The sequence below is a fragment of the Phoenix dactylifera genome, unplaced genomic scaffold (assembly GCF_009389715.1).
Source record: "Phoenix dactylifera cultivar Barhee BC4 unplaced genomic scaffold, palm_55x_up_171113_PBpolish2nd_filt_p 002150F, whole genome shotgun sequence".
NCBI lineage: Eukaryota > Viridiplantae > Streptophyta > Magnoliopsida > Arecales > Arecaceae > Phoenix > Phoenix dactylifera.
This window is the reverse complement of record NW_024069415.1, coordinates 212-17,252: the sequence shown is the minus strand read 5'-3', so window position 1 is coordinate 17,252 and position 17,041 is coordinate 212. Positions and strand designations below refer to the sequence as shown.

Below are 17,041 nucleotides of genomic sequence, written 5' to 3'. Positions count from 1 at the left end.
CAATTTATGCACGCACCAATAATACTTTATTTTTAATTTTGTCAAGGCATCCTTCAAAGAAACCCATAGACCACGGTATTCGCCTTCCTCCCACCAACCCGATCGTCCTTTATACCTTTTGAGTTGCAGTGTGAACAGATTGCCCTTTCCCATGCCGTTCAACTATTGGTTACTGTACCTTTTCATAAGGAAACCGTATCTCCTGGATGCCAAAAAGTAATCAACAGTTGCAGGTTTATATAGAGAGGCCGAGTATCGCCCGATAGATGACAATAAAGCCAGTCATTTATCCTCGGACAAAACATATAGAGGTTGGTCATCATTATGCCGATGAGAGGACGACGATAGATATGGTGTAGATTTTGTGATCAGAGATTATGAGTTCAAGCTAATTACGGCAGGAAAACGTTGCATTTTTAAAGAGTCTATTCTCGTGGTAGAGGGCCTAGTCCATGCCAGAGTGTAGATGCTCGGGGGATTCTGTTAGAGGGTGATTCGACCACAGTAATTGAGTGAATCAGGTGTGGGCATACCAGACCAAATTTATGCCCACTAGTCTAAAATGTTTGCCGCATGTTGGAGAGTCTCGACTCAAGTCGTTCATGTATTTCGAGAGGCGAATAATATGGTAGATTAGGTTGCCTCTTTTGCAGCATATTATTCCGAAGCCTTCTCTTGGAATGGCACTGACTCTATTCCGCGGGGACTAGCCTATGTCTTGTATTTTGATTCTTCATATGTCGTGAGAAGCCGGTGCACAAAAAAAAGAAAAAAAAAAAGAGAAAAAAAAAAGAGAGAGCAGCCCTTGGATTATGGGTAACTTGGTTTGTTTTGGCAGATATCTACTTTCTCATTCCTCTTTCTAGCATCTTCGAGTTCAAATCAAACTAGGCTTACGCCCGGTTTAAACGGAAGTATAGAAGGCACGATCAAATCCTCACCAAATACGAAGCAAGATTTTCTAAGGTCATGCAAATCAAATCCGGAACAGATGAGACAAATCAAATTCGGAACGGGTTGATTGGAATCTTAAAAGAATATTCTTATATTCTTTTAGTTGTTTTTGAAAATTTATTATCAAATCTCATTTATTGGGTGTTGATTGGACGCCAAGCCCAATAAAGAGCGAAGGGACGCACAAGCCCAATAAAGAGCGAAGGGATGTCCGGCAACGCATTTCGAATCGCTATGATTGCTCCCAGTTGTCGATCTTGGTTGATTGATTGCCGCGACAGGATCCGATCTCTTTCTTCCATCATGGAGGTAACCAGTGGACGACAGCGGAACGTAGATACACCTCGTCCTCCTCCAGGCCTCCTGGGACAGCTCATCAAAGCTGCAGAGCATCAGCGGTCGCTACATTTTGTGGGCGGCGCTGGAGCTCTTAACCGCTCTCTTGGTCGAGGAGTAAAGCATAAATTTTGTGGCAGTGGGTGGGGAGGAAACCTAGCTGATTCCCTTGCACTGCAAGTCGGAAAGAGACCACCACCGCCACCGCCACCACTTTCTTAACCCTTCCAAGCCAATCCAATCCAAGCCAAGCCATCCATGTGACAGGAAGCAAGCATACAAGTCACCACCTCCTTTCCCTCTCACCTCCGCTTCGTCTCTTGGTTTAAATTAGATCCATAGCCCCGACAAATGAACCACATTACCTCAGGAAGTCAGAGCGATCACTTAGTAATTAAAAGAGAGCGAGAAGATGTCGTACTTCTCCCCGATTCTTATTCTGATGTTAGTTGTACCGATGATGGGAGCCGTGTCCAAAGGCGACGGCGATTTTGCCCCGGCTGAGGATATCGGGCTCTGGACGGCCGGTACGGACGGAGAGGAAGGGCAAGAAGGAGACGAGCATGATGAATTGGACTCCTTACCGATATGGGGAAGCGAGCGGGTGGGGAGGATCCCTGTCAATGTCGACAGCTTTGGCGCTGTTGGGGATGGAGTTGCCGACGATACCCAGGTATATATATTACTGCTTATCTTCATCATCGCAGTTAGGGAAGAGAGAGAGAGAGAGAGAGAGAGAGAGAGAGAGACTACAACACTCACTCGGACACCGAAATCCAATAGAGACAGATACAATCAAAATGACCTGCTTACATTTACAGAGTTTCTCCATTGAATTCATTAAACCAGAATTTTGTGTGAAACAAGTTCAGAAATTAAGCTGATAACACGTAGCTTTAACTGTAGTCTTTTCGAGGTTAGATGACCGGAGCTGGAAAGCCTTGCGATGGTACAGGTATCTGGATGGAAGAATATCCGGATAAAGAAAGATTGTTGTTGAGACCGCTTGTTTAACACCAACAACAATAAAAATTTTATCTTTTCTTATATAATTGTTTTTCTTTTTTTATTTTTGTGTAGCATAACCAGTCCTCTCTATTATAAATTTGTAGGGTAACCTATCCCTCTGAATTGCACCAAGGATCTCCTATATATCCACCTGGCGTGCACCAGTGACTTGCTCCCCTCGAATGCACCAGCACTGTTAATTTTTTCTTTTCGATGTAAATGGGCCAGCACTGGTTGTTATTTGTTATGCGTATCTGCTCAAAATAACATTACCTTTTCCTGATCGAACTGGAGAAGATTTAAAACGAAGGATGCAAGATGTGATCCAAACTAGTCTTAAGGGTCATTAATTATTTTTCGTCATGCATAATCTGCTAAAAATAACTTACCTTTTCACCATATCTCACGCTTACATATTCATGGCAAATATCATTCAGCCACTTCGTAGGCAGGTCAACTAGTTTTAACCTGATTATAACAAAAGATAGTTAAACTGATTTAAACAGACTACTGGGAGCCACTTAAAATGAAATCCGATTTTATTGCGTATCTTCTTTTCTTTAACGGGACCGTGGACAGGAGGGAGAGGAGAAAGCGGGGTCTGGAGTCTATAGATTCAAATATGCAATGTTTAAGCAATCTGTCTAGCTTGTATGTGCCCAATGTTTAGCCTCTCTCACTTGATTATTATGCGGTTGTAACCCGTTGCAGTTCTTAGAGGAATTTTCCCACGATCCCCTCCATTTTGATGGGTGTAGCCATTGAGTTATTGCCGACCTAAGCAACCAAAACATTCCTGCAGAACTAAAGGATGCAACTAGAAACTATGGATATTCATTACTCGATCATACCCGTCCGCTCCTGTGCCCAAGTTACAATTATCATTTCACCATCAGAATCATTTAAATTTCTGTTAGCTTTAATTCTTTATTCTTCTTCCATGCATCTTTAATACTTCTTGCAGGCATTTCTAGCGGCTTGGGAAACGGCATGTTCCATAAAGAATGCAGTTTTCCTGGTGCCCGAGCGGCGCCATTACAAAGTTAATGCAACCAGGCTCCGAGGGCCCTGCGAAGGGAAGCTACTCATCCAGGTGATGATTTTAAAATTGACTTTCGTCAGCTTATTACTAAATAACTTTACGTGTATTGCGTGCGTCCCCGGGGGAAGTATTAAAGGGCAAGGTCAAGTTGCATTTCATTCTCATGCAACACCATGCGATAACCACCGTAGGTCAGAATAGTTAACTATCCGGGATATACCTAGATCTCTCGTACCACATATAGCACGTTAGCCTCTCGTTCTTTTCCTCTTTAATCGTTAGGCTTGGACACATATACAAAAGTTTCCATAAAAAAAGAAAGAATTTGTGTCAAAAGAACAACATGCAACATCAGCCAACCCCATCTTCATTATCTGCCCGGCCTCACTGATCTGAGGAAGCATCAAATTGTGACGGAGCAGGTGAGCGGGACAATTGTAGCTCCAGATGAGCCAAAGGACTGGGACCCGAAGAACCCAAGGCAATGGCTATCTTTCTCTAAGCTGAACGGCGTCAGGATCCAGGGCGGTGGGATTATCGACGGCTCTGGCAGCAAATGGTGGGCTTCATCCTGCAAGATCAACATGACCAACGTAATGGACCAATTTCCAACACCTGTTCACAACTTCATTTACATAATTTGATACCTTTATCTGATGCTCTCTCTCGACTTACTTGCAGCCATGCAGAGGAGCTCCAACGGTAATCTCCGCAAACACATTTTTACAAGCCAAAGTTTATGCTTAAAGCTTCATAGTTGGTAGCCACAATATAATAAAACAACAAAGTAAACCTCGAGAGGCTATCGTGTTCTTGAGTCAAAGTAATTTATGAATGAAACACATTCGTCATAAATTACCTCTCGAGGTTTACTATACGGGATCCACACTGTTTAGTTCAGTGTTCAGGGCATTGATGACTCCGCCCAAGGCTCCATGAGGTTTAGCATGGTATAGTGGGTTCCTTGGAGGCCAGAGCTCAGCTAATCCATGGAAGATCTGCGATCGGTAACTTATATCCAGCCAAGGTCAGGAAGTATGACTCATCAATGCCCTGCTCTACAAGCCAGCCTCAGAAATTTAATTCAATGACCCTTGTCAGTGACTTGTACCATCTGATATAAGTGCCAAAACTCAGGGAGGAAAGCAATAATGGGGTGCAAAATTTCCAGTACAAGTCAGGCAATAAAGTAGGCTTTGGCTAATAGTTGGTCGAAGCTGCACAAAATGACTAGACCAGCAAAGTTTCTACCGCTGAAGAAAATAAAAACAATACTTGTAGACAATGCTGTCAAGGTGACAATCCACTGCCACCATCTTCACCATTACCGCCATTTTTTGTTGTAGGCACTGACCATAGATTCAAGCTCAGGGGTAAGGGTGAAGGACCTCACCATCCAGAATGCACAGCAGATGCACTTCACTATCTCCCGATCTGATGCCATAAGAGTGTCTGGGTTGCGTGTGAGAGCTCCATCAGACAGCCCTAACACAGATGGCATTCATATCAGTGAATCCACCAATGTTGCCATCCAGAACTGCCACATTGGAACAGGTACTTTGATATGCTTGTACATTGATCTACCATTCTGATACCATACTTGAAATTAAGATTTCCTGAAGAAAACAAGAAGAAAAATAACAATAACAGTGATTATTCATTAAGTGACTTTCACTATGACTGAAACTGCAATTAACTTCCTTTAATGTTTATCTAGAGTTTGAAATGTGATGCAGTGTTTTAAAAAGCAGCTATGTAGTATATATGTAGTATGTAAGCAGCACAAAAATGCGATTAATATTGTTCAACTACCTCAAAATAAGTAATATATATAAAAACAACAATAATAAAAACAACAATTATGACAATATTTTTTATGGATAAATAATTAACAATAACAACTAAGGTTAAGTGTTTAATACTTACTACTCAATACCTAATAAAAATAGTTATTAGTTGTCATTACTATAAGTTTGCCCTTCAATTTGCACATTTTTCTACTATTCAGGAATTGTTTTCTCTGCGAAACATGTTTTGGATATTAAGGACAATTTTTTCCTTACTAAATCAGGGGATGACTGTATCTCCATTGTGAATGCTAGCTCAATTATCAAGATGAAAAACATTGTGTGTGGGCCAGGGCATGGAATCAGGTACGACTCATCCTGCATGTCCACATCCTATATCTCAGGAAGTGCCCAGCTGGATTGCTTTGTTTTTAGTTGTCTCAAATGAAAAGTGCCCAACTGATAGTATCATATTTTTTTATCTTAATTTTGATGTTAGCATAGGGAGCCTCGGGAAGGACAATACGACTGCCATGGTTACAGCAATCGTCTTGGACACAGCAATACTTACAGGCACTACCAATGGCCTTAGAATCAAAACCTGGCAAGTAAGAATTTTCTAAAAATATAATTTGCTGTATCATATGATTGGATTCCATTGGAAAGAAAAACATAAGGCAGAACATAATTAGCTTATACTAATGAACATGGATGATGGTTGATGGTTTGCAAGTCTTAACAGGGAGGATCAGGCTATGTTAAATCAGTGCGCTTTGAGAACGTGAAGATGGATGATGTTCAGAACCCAATCATCATCGACCAATTTTACTGTGATTCTCCAACCAGTTGCAAGAACCAGGTAAAGTTATTCTGCTTCTAGCCATTTTTATATGAAATTAAAAGATTAAAAATAATTAAAAAATGGGAGTGGTATTAGAAGGAATACCTCGATTTTCTGCTTCTGATAAGGCTTTATAAACAATTGGCAGCGTTCCAGAGACAAAAAATGAGATGATTATCTTTATAAGCTTTTCTTTCCTTGGGAACACCTAGTTTTCTTTGGTATTTTGGGCCTGTAAAGTCTCACCGAAGCACCTTGAAAATGTAACCCTTAATGGTTTAAGATAACCATGGAATGACCCATTCCCATAAATACCATGGAATTTAGGTGTATGCAAGCAGGCCATAAAAAGAGAACCATCCCCATGTTTACATGCCATCACCCTCTCGAATCATACCCAAATTAATTATTTATGGGGCCTACAAATTTTGAGCCAGCCTAGTTCTTAAAACTAAGATTATGGTATAGAACTCATTGTCTTGCCTCGAATCTAGCATTGAACCTGTTCCCAGACTTTTCTGCAGAGTTTTTAAAGACAAAGCACTCTCTTCGACCTCTACACCCCCTGCTTAAGAACCACTGTTAATTCCCTTTCAAAACTGGCTCTCAAAACTATGATTATGGTACAGTACTCATAGTTGTACCTTGAATCTATCATTAAATCTGTGTTCAGACTTTTCTGCAGATTTTGTAAAGGAAAATCACTCTCTTTAAGCCCCACACCTGCCTTGTTAAGAACACCGTTATCTCTGTTCCTAGACCTTAAAACAAGGGGATTGCATGAAATGCAGTTTATATCATAAAACACAAGACTGCAATATGTCACGGTGCTTGATTATCAGAATATGAACATATTAGACCTACAACAGTTCAACCATGATCTTCAACTTCAATATGACTTTGATCCACATTGCTTTATTTCTTTCTTCAATGAGGCTCAATTACATCCTATAAGTGCACAGACTTTCAAACTTACTTGAGAGTTCATTTTGATTAAAAAAATATGATATATCTGTAACAACCCAGGATCTCACCCAAAATGGCTAGTCGGAAGTTACTATTTGGGTTTCTTGATCCTGTATAAATACCCAATATCTACCCAGCGAATAATCGATGTGGGACTAAACACACGCCCGCACGGATCCTCACATACTCCCCCCGTTCAAGCCCTGACGTCCTCGTCAGGCTAAGGGTTCAAATCCATTCAAATCTAATCACAAACATCACGATCTGCTCATGGTTAGCCTCAATAGATCCGTGCTGCAGTGTTCCCTAGTCCACATAGATTATGGGCCGGGTCCGCTCTGATACCATTTGTAACAACCCAGGATCTCATCCAAAATGGCGAGCCGGAAGTTACTATTTGAGTTCCTTGATCCTGTATAAGTATCCAAGATCTACCCAGCGAATAACTGATGTGGGACTAAACACACGCCCGCACGGGTCCTCACAATATCAAAGTAAGAAAAAACTCCCTACAAACGGTGCTCACCAATGGAACAAACACTTCCCAGTTATGAAATGATGAACGGCAAAGCATAAGTTACAAAGATGCATAGCTTATGACCAAATTCAACATTTTGCCTAACAAACATATGCATATAGTGTTTAAGCTATTAGTCCTAAGACAAGACACTGAAAATTCAATTCTTCTTCAGGAAGTAATGTATCAAACACTAATCCACCATCATCACAACCAGTATTTTCTTTGGCCACAGCACACAGGGTTGCATCGGCTCAATGTAGTCAGTCAAACAAGCTGCATCGCATATGCAAGCACATGTGTGACCACTTGAATGTCATTTAGATAACATTGATTATCCTATTCCATTTTTTTTTTAAAAAAAATTCTCATTATTGATATCTTCAAGAGGAATAGTATTCAGTCTTATGAAAAATACGGCCCTCACTGAAGATGTACTTGCATTGCCAAATACTGGGAAAGAAGATTCCTCTCTATTTTCTTTTGTTTTACATGTGAGGCCACTTAGAGAAAACTTTAGACCTTAATATTCTCCTCCATTTCTAGACATAAAAATTATTTTTATATCTAAACAATAGAAAAAAGATTCCTCTCAAAATATCTCTCTTTTCATTCACTTTCTTATCACCAAAACAGAGCCTTCAGCCTTGATGTGTAGATGGAGCAAAGGCTAACCTTAGATCTCTAAATTCATAATTTATCACTGTAGGATAGTAGTATAAGTATGCTTAGAACTGGACCTGGACCTGGACCACTTAAATCAAGGGACTAGCATAATAAACATAGTTCAGCATGCAAAGTTGACTAAAAGAGTCTGACCACGTCATAAAGCCTAAGATCATAAATTACAAATACTAATTGCAAATAGAATTGTCGATAGAAGTGAACTATTTTAACATGCAATTGATCCTATCCATGATATAGTATAACTTTTTGAAAAATGCCACATTGTTAATTCAAGAAGCTTATTCAGGTTGTCCCTTGACTATGTTTTTATTTTATTCAGACATCGGCAGTGAAGATAAGCCAAGTCCTCTACAGGAACATAAGTGGGACCTCAAGGACACCCAATGCCATGAAATTTGCTTGCAGTGACACAGTACCATGCAGCAACATTGTGTTGAACAACATAAACCTAGAGAGAGAGAATGGCATTGTAGAGACCTTCTGCAACTGTGCCACGGGATTTGACTATGGGTTTGTGCGGCCAGCGGCAGATTGCCTTCGCAATGATAAAACTTCCCGCTGTGATGGGACAAAGAATGACAACCAAAGCCAAACTTATGATCCCATACATACAGAGCTATGATCTCTCTATATGCACATCCAGGTATCATATAACAGACAACGACATATGGAGACCACAAAAACCGTACTTACAAGTGCCTACATGTCATCGAGTTCTGGCACGAATGTAGAAGGATTTACTGGAAGAATTCAAGCTATTAAAGTAGACACAAGCGAGTGACTTTTACATATATATATATATATATATATATATATATATATATATATATATATATATATATATCTTAGGCAATCAAAAATGGTATAGAAGAAAGAAATCAATGTACTTGAACTTCAAAGATATCCTGTATGACTTTTAAGGAACAACAGTATTTGTTCATGCTTCATAAATTCAAACAGAAATCACAAGGACACACTTCTGGACTATTGGATTCAAGGCATGTATAACCCATAGCACTACTATGTCAATTGTATAAGCATCCATGCAGCTATGTGTTCACAAACTTTTCACTACAACAATAAAGAGTTTTGGCGACTCTATATTGCCGATGCTACATAAAAGCATCGGCAATTTTTTTTCTTCCGACAGTAACCGCCGACGCTTTGTATAGCGTCGGCGTACGCGGTCCATTACCGACGCTTATACGCGTCGGAATATTTATCACTGACGCTTATAAGCGTCGGCGTAGGAAAAAATACGACGACGCTTATAAGTATCGTCGGACTTCACTCCTCCCAACCACAAAACCCAATCGACCTCCTCCCTCCACAGCCCTAAATCCCTAACTCACGGCGACCGACCTCCTCCGTCCTCAGACCTTTTCACCGATCTCAGCCAATCTCCTCCGAGGAGCGACCCCAAATCGCGTTCCTCTGCCGCATCTCCTTCCCCTCCTCCCCCTCTCCATTGGCCTCCTCTTCGTGGACGACTTCCTTCTCCTCCACCGTAGAGCACTCGCACGGCGTTTGAAGTTTGGAGCCGGTAAAGACAAGGACAAAGTCAGGTTTGGGATCTTCTTCTCTTGCTTCGATCATAGGATTGTAATCGCTGCGATGGCAGCTCTGACATTGTTTCTTAGCATGGATGGCTATGTAGGGTGGTAGTCTGTTCATCTTTAGATCCCTCGTGCGGAGATTTATTATTCTCCTTATCTGAGGGGAGGGAGGGAGGGAGAGAGCGAGAGCGAGAGAGAGAGAGAGAGAGAATAATGGTTTTGAGAACCGGACTGTGTGTGTGTAATTATTTGTGATTAGGTATTGGGCATTGAACAAGGGGGACGATAACACCTTGAGATCATCATTACACCGCTGCCAATATAGTGACTTCTCTTGGAGTTGATAACTAATAATGGTATGCTTCCTGGAGTGGTCAATGAGATATTGCTTGGAAATTACAGAGTCAAAATTTTATTGTTTTTTTGTCTGTTTTTCAAATTAAAGAGTCACAATTCATTGCTACAGTCTTCTACAACATTGGAAATTTGAAAAGTAGTACGGAAACTTTATGGGAGGAAGATAATGGAAAACCATTAGAGGAAAGGATATCTTGTTAAACTCCAGTTCATTATAGTTTGGATTTCTATACGAGTAAACTTCATATACTGAATCATATGTGGATGCTCAGAATCATAGGAATTTCAGCACTCATTTCCATAAACTCCACCGAGAAAATGCTTAATGGTTATGTTTTCTTTTAGGTCTCACCTAATATTAATGTTCGCCACCCAATACTTTAGCCTGCCTTCTCATGCTTTCAGTGCTATTGTAGTTTGGGAGATGTTGGCTGGAGGGATTTGCTAGCATTTAGTGTCTCTTCACTCTTGTTCACTGCATGCATTACCTGTCTTGCGTTGTGATCTAATCACCTTTTAACAGAATAGCAAAATCTTTAATCTTCACTGGCTTGCTTTAGATGCTTAAGTTGTTCGTGTTACACAATTAGTTTTCTTTATAGATGTGCTTTCCATACATTTTTAAAATTTGTTGAGTATCATACAGGTCATATATGGAATGCTACAATGAAATGCTTGAAGATAAGGATCAGTACATTTATTTTTTCCATGTCATATATTATCATTAAGTCATTGTATTATTCTTTGAGTATTATTCTTGTATATACATGTTGATACATACATATATGCATGTAAGGAGATCATCATGGCTCTCTAATTCATCTCATGCATTTTAACCTAAGATTATCTGGTTGTATGCTTAATTGAAGGCTTTATTGTTCCTATGTTTTGATACGTATAGCTAGTTAGCTACTCTTATCTTTCGCATGCAATGATTATAGAGCTTTGTTGGCTTAGAATTCTGCTGAGGTTGGTCTACTTTACTATCTAAAGCTAGTCAAAATTCAGACCATGTCAGTTAATTAATTGTAGGCTATGCAATCATTGAATTAATTGATTAAGTGCCATTTGTTTAACTTAATTTTTAAATTTGTGTGGATAATATTTTTAAATTACGTTCTATATGACGGGAAACGTGATTTGAAAAGGCTTAGAGGTTTGATCACTGAAAACTTCTGCAATAACAGATATTTGTATGGGAAGATATACTATTACTGTCTAACTTATTTAAAATAAAAAAGAAGATATACTAGTTGAAATTAAAATATATAATTTGAAAAGGTTGAGATCATTTAATTTATTAAAAAAATATAAATTGGTTTTTCTCTGAAGAAATTCCAAAGAAAAAGGGTAACAAATGCAATTACCTTGTTGTGATAGCTCAAATCCATGTTGAGATGATAATTCATGCTTGACTTGTCATTGAAATCCTCAATGAAGCTTAAATGGCTGGTGTTGGCTGGTGGAGAAGCTCTCCGCACCTTTCAAAACATAACAGTATATGATTGTGCTGTTGGGAGTATTCGAAGTCTATTTTTAATGTACAAGTGTAGAAAGGAATGTTAGTTGAGAAAAAGAGAGCTAAATATTCGAATCAAATTGCAAATCTGATCGGACCTATTCGATTTGAACCAACCCGAAAATTTCGGATCGGATCTGAATCGCTAATGAACTCGATCCGATCAGCTGATTCGTTGGATCCGTGGTCCCAAATTACGATCAGAATAAGAGACCGGTCCCTTCTTTTTTAAATCCAATCTGTTTCCGCCTCGGCTGTTGTGATTGACGGTGGGCAAGCGTCTCGCGTGCGCCAAACGCAGAATGATTGCCCAGGGGGTGCTGCCATTCCCTGCCGCTCCTCCTCCTCCTCTCCTTCTCCCCTGCAGCACCACCACCCTCGTCAGGTCTGTTTGGTTCTCTGTCTCTGTCTATCCTAATAAATTTGCAAGAGCGAAAAAAGAAGCAACAAAGAAAAGGGAGGGCGAGAGAGTCGGGACTCCGTAAGAAAGAAAAGAATCAAGAAATTAACATTTATTCATGCAAGGTTCTTTCTTTTGCCCTAGAAACTAATAACTAAGTTCCAACCAGGGATCACGCATACGGTGCCCTCTCCAGCAAAATCTCCCGGACCGACCGGATGAATTGGGACTCGAGGAGGAGACGGAGATGTGAAGCGGTGACCAAGGCCGAGAACCCGGGAGGGGAAGAACTGGGTGCCAGGACGAGGACGGCTTATCTGTCCGCGCGACGCAAGGAGAGGATCGAGCTCCCCGACTACGGGGGCCCCATCACGTTCAGCGATTTCGTCAACCACCCTTCCGGCGTGGAAGCCCTCCTGAACACGCGAGCCTTGCACAGCTTTCGGCCCTTGGATTCCAACACCTACAGGTGCTCTTCTGCCTGCCTGCCCCTTTGATTGATTGATTGATGATGACACGCTCCACCCATTACATCCACACATGGCATCGAATCTTGAAATTGGTTCAGCGTATGCACTTGTCTGCAATGGATTAACTCATGGATGTTTTGTCTGCTCTAAAGCTCCTCGGCTATGCACGAGTAGAATAGAAGCAGGCGCTCTTGCACTACTAATCTGCTGCCTGCCCGTCCTATACACAGGTGCACCTTGCAAAAGATCCAGTTCCTCAAGTTTGAAGTGGCCCCCGTGCTAGACTTACGCGTGACCCCGACAAGAGAAGGCTGCACGGTCGAGATGGTGGATTGCAGGGTAAGTTCCGCCCAGTCTGATCATTTGGAGGCACATGATTAAATTGCTCCACAGACAAGGTAACCTGCCACTGCACCTGCTGGGACCTTTTTGTTTCGATTCGCAGAATCATCAACCTTAGTTCAGACTTCTCCTGTCTTGTCCTAATTCCTAAGCCATAAAATTCAAAGGAAAGAGATAGCAAGAATGATCTATACATTAAAGCCTTATACCGGCACCGCTGCACAAGCAAGCAAAATCTTATATTTCATCATCCAAAAGAGCAATGCATCCTTGAAGTCAAATTCCATGTAACATCATGACATATTCCATAAAAAAGTGAATGGAATGCACTGCAACAAAGTAAAAAAAAAAAAAAAAAGGGTTTTGAGGGATGGAATCAATCCACCTATAGCAATGCATATGCAAACAAATGAAATGCCTTTATATTAAGGTTGTTTTGATTTTGAAATATTGTCACATATCAATTTGAAATTTAATTTGAGAGCTTTTGAAAGGCCTTGACTGCATCGCTCTAAGCTTTATCTCTTAATGTTTTCAATTTTTTATTTAAAGTTTTTAATCTTATCTTTCTATTTTTCACAGTTTGAGGGTTCTGGAATAGTAGAGCAGCAAAATCATGTTTTTTCAGGTACAATCCAGCCATTGTCATACTGTGATTTCTCAGCCAAATATTTATATGGGAAAGGAGATGGTATTATCACAATCAAAATTTTCCTTAACTTTGATGTTCATGTTTCACTCACCTTTCCAACTTACTGCTGCTGACTAATTTGAAGTTTGCTCTTCAATAGTTCTAATGCCTCGATTTATATATCAAACTTTTTGTTTTGTATCATGCAATAAAAAAAAGATTTAGCAGGATTAATGATCACCAACCAACCTAATGTCAACCCTACCATAGCTTTTGCCAATATTTTTGGCTTAATGAAGTTTCTCATTGTGGGAAAATTGCCTAGCTTATCCTATTTCTTCTCCAGCTTAATAGTTTGCTAGGTCATCGGAGCAACCACAAGCATGAAATAATGCCCCAACTTGCAATATCTCTATTCTTGAGTATGATGCCTACATACCCCAAGGATTACTTAGTGGACATGTGATATAGTCTTAGGACTCCATCATAGACATAGTTTATGTTTTTTGTTGTTTCCGTGTTTTCCATCCAAAGCCATATTTAAGCTTGGATTTTCAGTCGAGTCATGTACTAGTACTGCCAAGCAAAAAGGGTCTACCTAGGTATGATAAGAAAGCCTAACCCAACTCCAAACCACCACACTTAATTGCTTGAGCCTTAGCCTTTCTTCAATGCCCATGGTCATCACTCCATTTCTAGGAACGGAGGAGGATGGATGATAGTCTTGAAAATAGAATTGTGCATGTATGGAAGGAGGAAAGTTAGAAAAGAGAAAAAAATATGCAAAAATCTGCAGAAAATAGCACAGAAAAAAAACTGTTCCACGGAACAGTAACCCGACCCGGTTACTATTCACAAAACATTAACTTGGCCTATAAAAAGAGAGGACAACAACCAAAAGAAAAAAAAAGAGAAGAAAAAACCATAGAAAGATGAGTGCCACTGTGGGCGAAGTCCTGAGAGACCCTTTTTTTCTACTTTCATCCTGCTTCTTGACCTATTTCTTCTTGGAGTCATCTTCTTGACCCCGTCATCCTTCATCTCGATACCTTGGTGGAGCACGGCCTAAAGATTTTCATTGGATTGGAGAGACCAAAACTCGCAGAGGTAATTATCCGACTAGTTCTATCACCATCTTTTGCCCAGGCCTCGTTTCTTCGTCCATCAATCATTATTTCCATCCATCATCATTACCATCGTTGCTATCTATCACATCCTTGGAACCTGAGTTTACTGACTGTATTTTTTTATTATTCTGTTGTAGTTATTTTCAGTTTACTGCACTAGTTATATTTCATTAGTTAAGCTTCATTAATAAGATATCTATCATGTTCTGTTTTGCATTCGCATACATCTATAATGTTCTTTTGGGATGGTGAGTATTTGCTGAAGTGTCTAATCAATCGCACCATAATTGATTATTCTAAAATCAATCTACACCTATAGTAATCGATTATAGGTTGCACCAACATGCTACAACATTTACTTCTCTAACTTGTCGGTATGCCCGCTCATTAAAGCAACTACATGCATGAAATAATGCCTCTACTTGCACTGTCTCTATTCTCGAGCATAATGCCTACATACCTTGAGGATAACTTAGTGGATATGCTACAACATTTAGAACTCGTTTGGTTCGTGGGAAGAATTTTTTCTTGCTAGAATGTTTTTTCTAGAAAGCTAATGCCTGGGTGTATGATGCTTGGAAAAGTGGTTTTTGCATGTTTGGTTGACCATAGAAAAGTGACACATTCCAGAGTGGGCTTATATTTGGGTGAGCATCTACTTTTCTCTTGGAAAGTTATGTAAAAAACCTATTATGCTCTTAATAAAAGAAAAGATCTTACTACATTCTATCTAAAAGCTTAAGGACATATTTGAAAAAAAATACCCCGGTTTCTAGCAGGTAGGAATTGGATTTTCTTATGTCCCACATGGATTTTTTCTTTCTCATGAAATATGAAAATCTATAATTCTGGGAAAGCTTCTTTTCTATCTCTCTTTTTTGAAAACTCTAACTAAACATTAGGGCTTCCTCCATTTTTCCCGTTGACAACACTCCCCCCCTCTTCCTGCGAACGAGTTGAGTCCTTAATGTATTTTAGCAGTTTTCACGAGTTTCCTTAAACAAGATCGGAGATCCTTTGCTTTCATTTAGTTTGAATTATTGAATTCAACCATGTTGGGAATGAGAAAAAGAATTTTGCACAAAAATCCTTAGAAAGCCCTTTGGGGAAATTGACTTTACCTAGGACAACTTAAGGGCAATTGCATGCCTCAACAAAATTTAGAGCTCCGAAGTGGCATGGATAGAAGGATAATAACTTTGGACTGTTAACCATTTAAATTGATATGATATTTGAACATGTAAGGTGTAACTGCTCATTTAGGTTTTTTGGTTCTTTTTGGATCATTGCTACTGAATTGATGTTCTTGCACTTCTTAGTTTCATAGTCATACTCATTGGCATTACTGCAATTGAAGGAAATTGAATAAACAGAAGAGGCAACCAGACATGCTTATGGTCAATAGGAGTATTACTTTACTAAAGGAAATAGGAAAAGCTGCTTTATGACAGCTTCATAGCCCTTCTTACTAGCTTTCTTTCCCTATGTGGCTCTTAGGCCCAAGAGGTTCTTCTGTACTTATCCTTCTTTGTCTGTGCGAAGTGATTTCAGGTCTCCTGGGCCTGGTCAGTGATAGCTGTTGGAGTCCAAAAAAGGTGCATCCTGCTTTCCCCTCTGCTTTATATATTTGGATCTCCTTTAGGAATATATTTCATTAGTTGCTGAAGAGAAAATTCAGATGAACCGACTTCTGTTTCCTGCTTTACTTCATCTTTCTTCTACTAATCCTCTTAGCTGCTGATTCATTTACTCAACATAACTTCTGTTCACATTATGAATCCAGGTACCCCAAGTCCTGTCACAGACTTGTATCTTGCAAGGCTAAAATCATGACTCTCCTATCGAAATAAAGATATGCCTTCCCTGTAGAATAATTACTGGAGATGGCCATTATGAATACATTAATGCTGTTGGTGCCTATTATATTTGTCACTCTTGATAATAGTTTGCATCATCAATAATTTATCAGATACAGTGTATTGTTAATTATGTTTAAGCAATTGTATAAGATGCATCAAATGTAGGTTTTAATCCCTGAATATTCCCTGTGAACATTAGGAAAATGCAGCTAAACACTGGTCCTATCAGATTTATATTTTGATGTGTTTCTTATTAGCTATACATGTCTGGATGACCTCTCAGTGTTTGCTCATTGTTTTCAGCATTTGTGAGAAACCATATAACTTGGGAGAGAAATGGTTCTGAGCCATGCTTGGATGTGGACGTGAATTTAAAAGTTTCCCTTGAGGTGTGGACTTATTCCTTTCTTAATTAATACAGAGATAATAACTGGATTTGATTCAAACTATTAAATAATCTTACTAGAAGACATGCATGTATCTATAATTTATTTATAGATTTGTTTTATTTGATCTACAGAAAGCATTTTTTTTTTGTATTTTCATCCTTCCTTTCTTTTTCGGCGCGGGAGGGGGGGGGGGGGAGCTGCTGCTGAATGGATCAGGCTGTATTGGAAGAAAAGACAGTTGTGAACTCTGCCT

General features: G+C 39.7%; 2 protein-coding genes across 2 annotated transcripts; both read left to right on the top strand.

Moving 5' to 3' along the window:
• The first annotated feature begins 1,453 nt into the window (after positions 1 to 1,453).
• LOC120109414 (probable polygalacturonase At1g80170) lies at positions 1,454 to 8,930 on the top strand. The gene is made up of 9 exons (XM_039123174.1): positions 1,454 to 1,963; positions 3,263 to 3,391; positions 3,763 to 3,933; positions 4,022 to 4,042; positions 4,687 to 4,894; positions 5,412 to 5,493; positions 5,627 to 5,735; positions 5,870 to 5,986; positions 8,458 to 8,930. The coding sequence occupies exons 1-9, from the start codon at positions 1,703 to 1,705 to the stop codon at positions 8,758 to 8,760; spliced, it is 1,401 nt and encodes a 466-aa protein (XP_038979102.1). The 5' UTR covers positions 1,454 to 1,702; the 3' UTR covers positions 8,761 to 8,930.
• Positions 8,931 to 11,767: 2,837 nt separating this feature from the next.
• Positions 11,768 to 16,815, top strand: LOC120109415. Its single transcript, XM_039123175.1, has 5 exons — positions 11,768 to 11,955; positions 12,140 to 12,439; positions 12,671 to 12,779; positions 13,365 to 13,410; positions 16,703 to 16,815. The coding sequence occupies exons 1-5, from the start codon at positions 11,873 to 11,875 to the stop codon at positions 16,813 to 16,815; spliced, it is 651 nt and encodes a 216-aa protein (XP_038979103.1). The 5' UTR covers positions 11,768 to 11,872.
• The last annotated feature ends 226 nt before the right edge of the window (positions 16,816 to 17,041 follow it).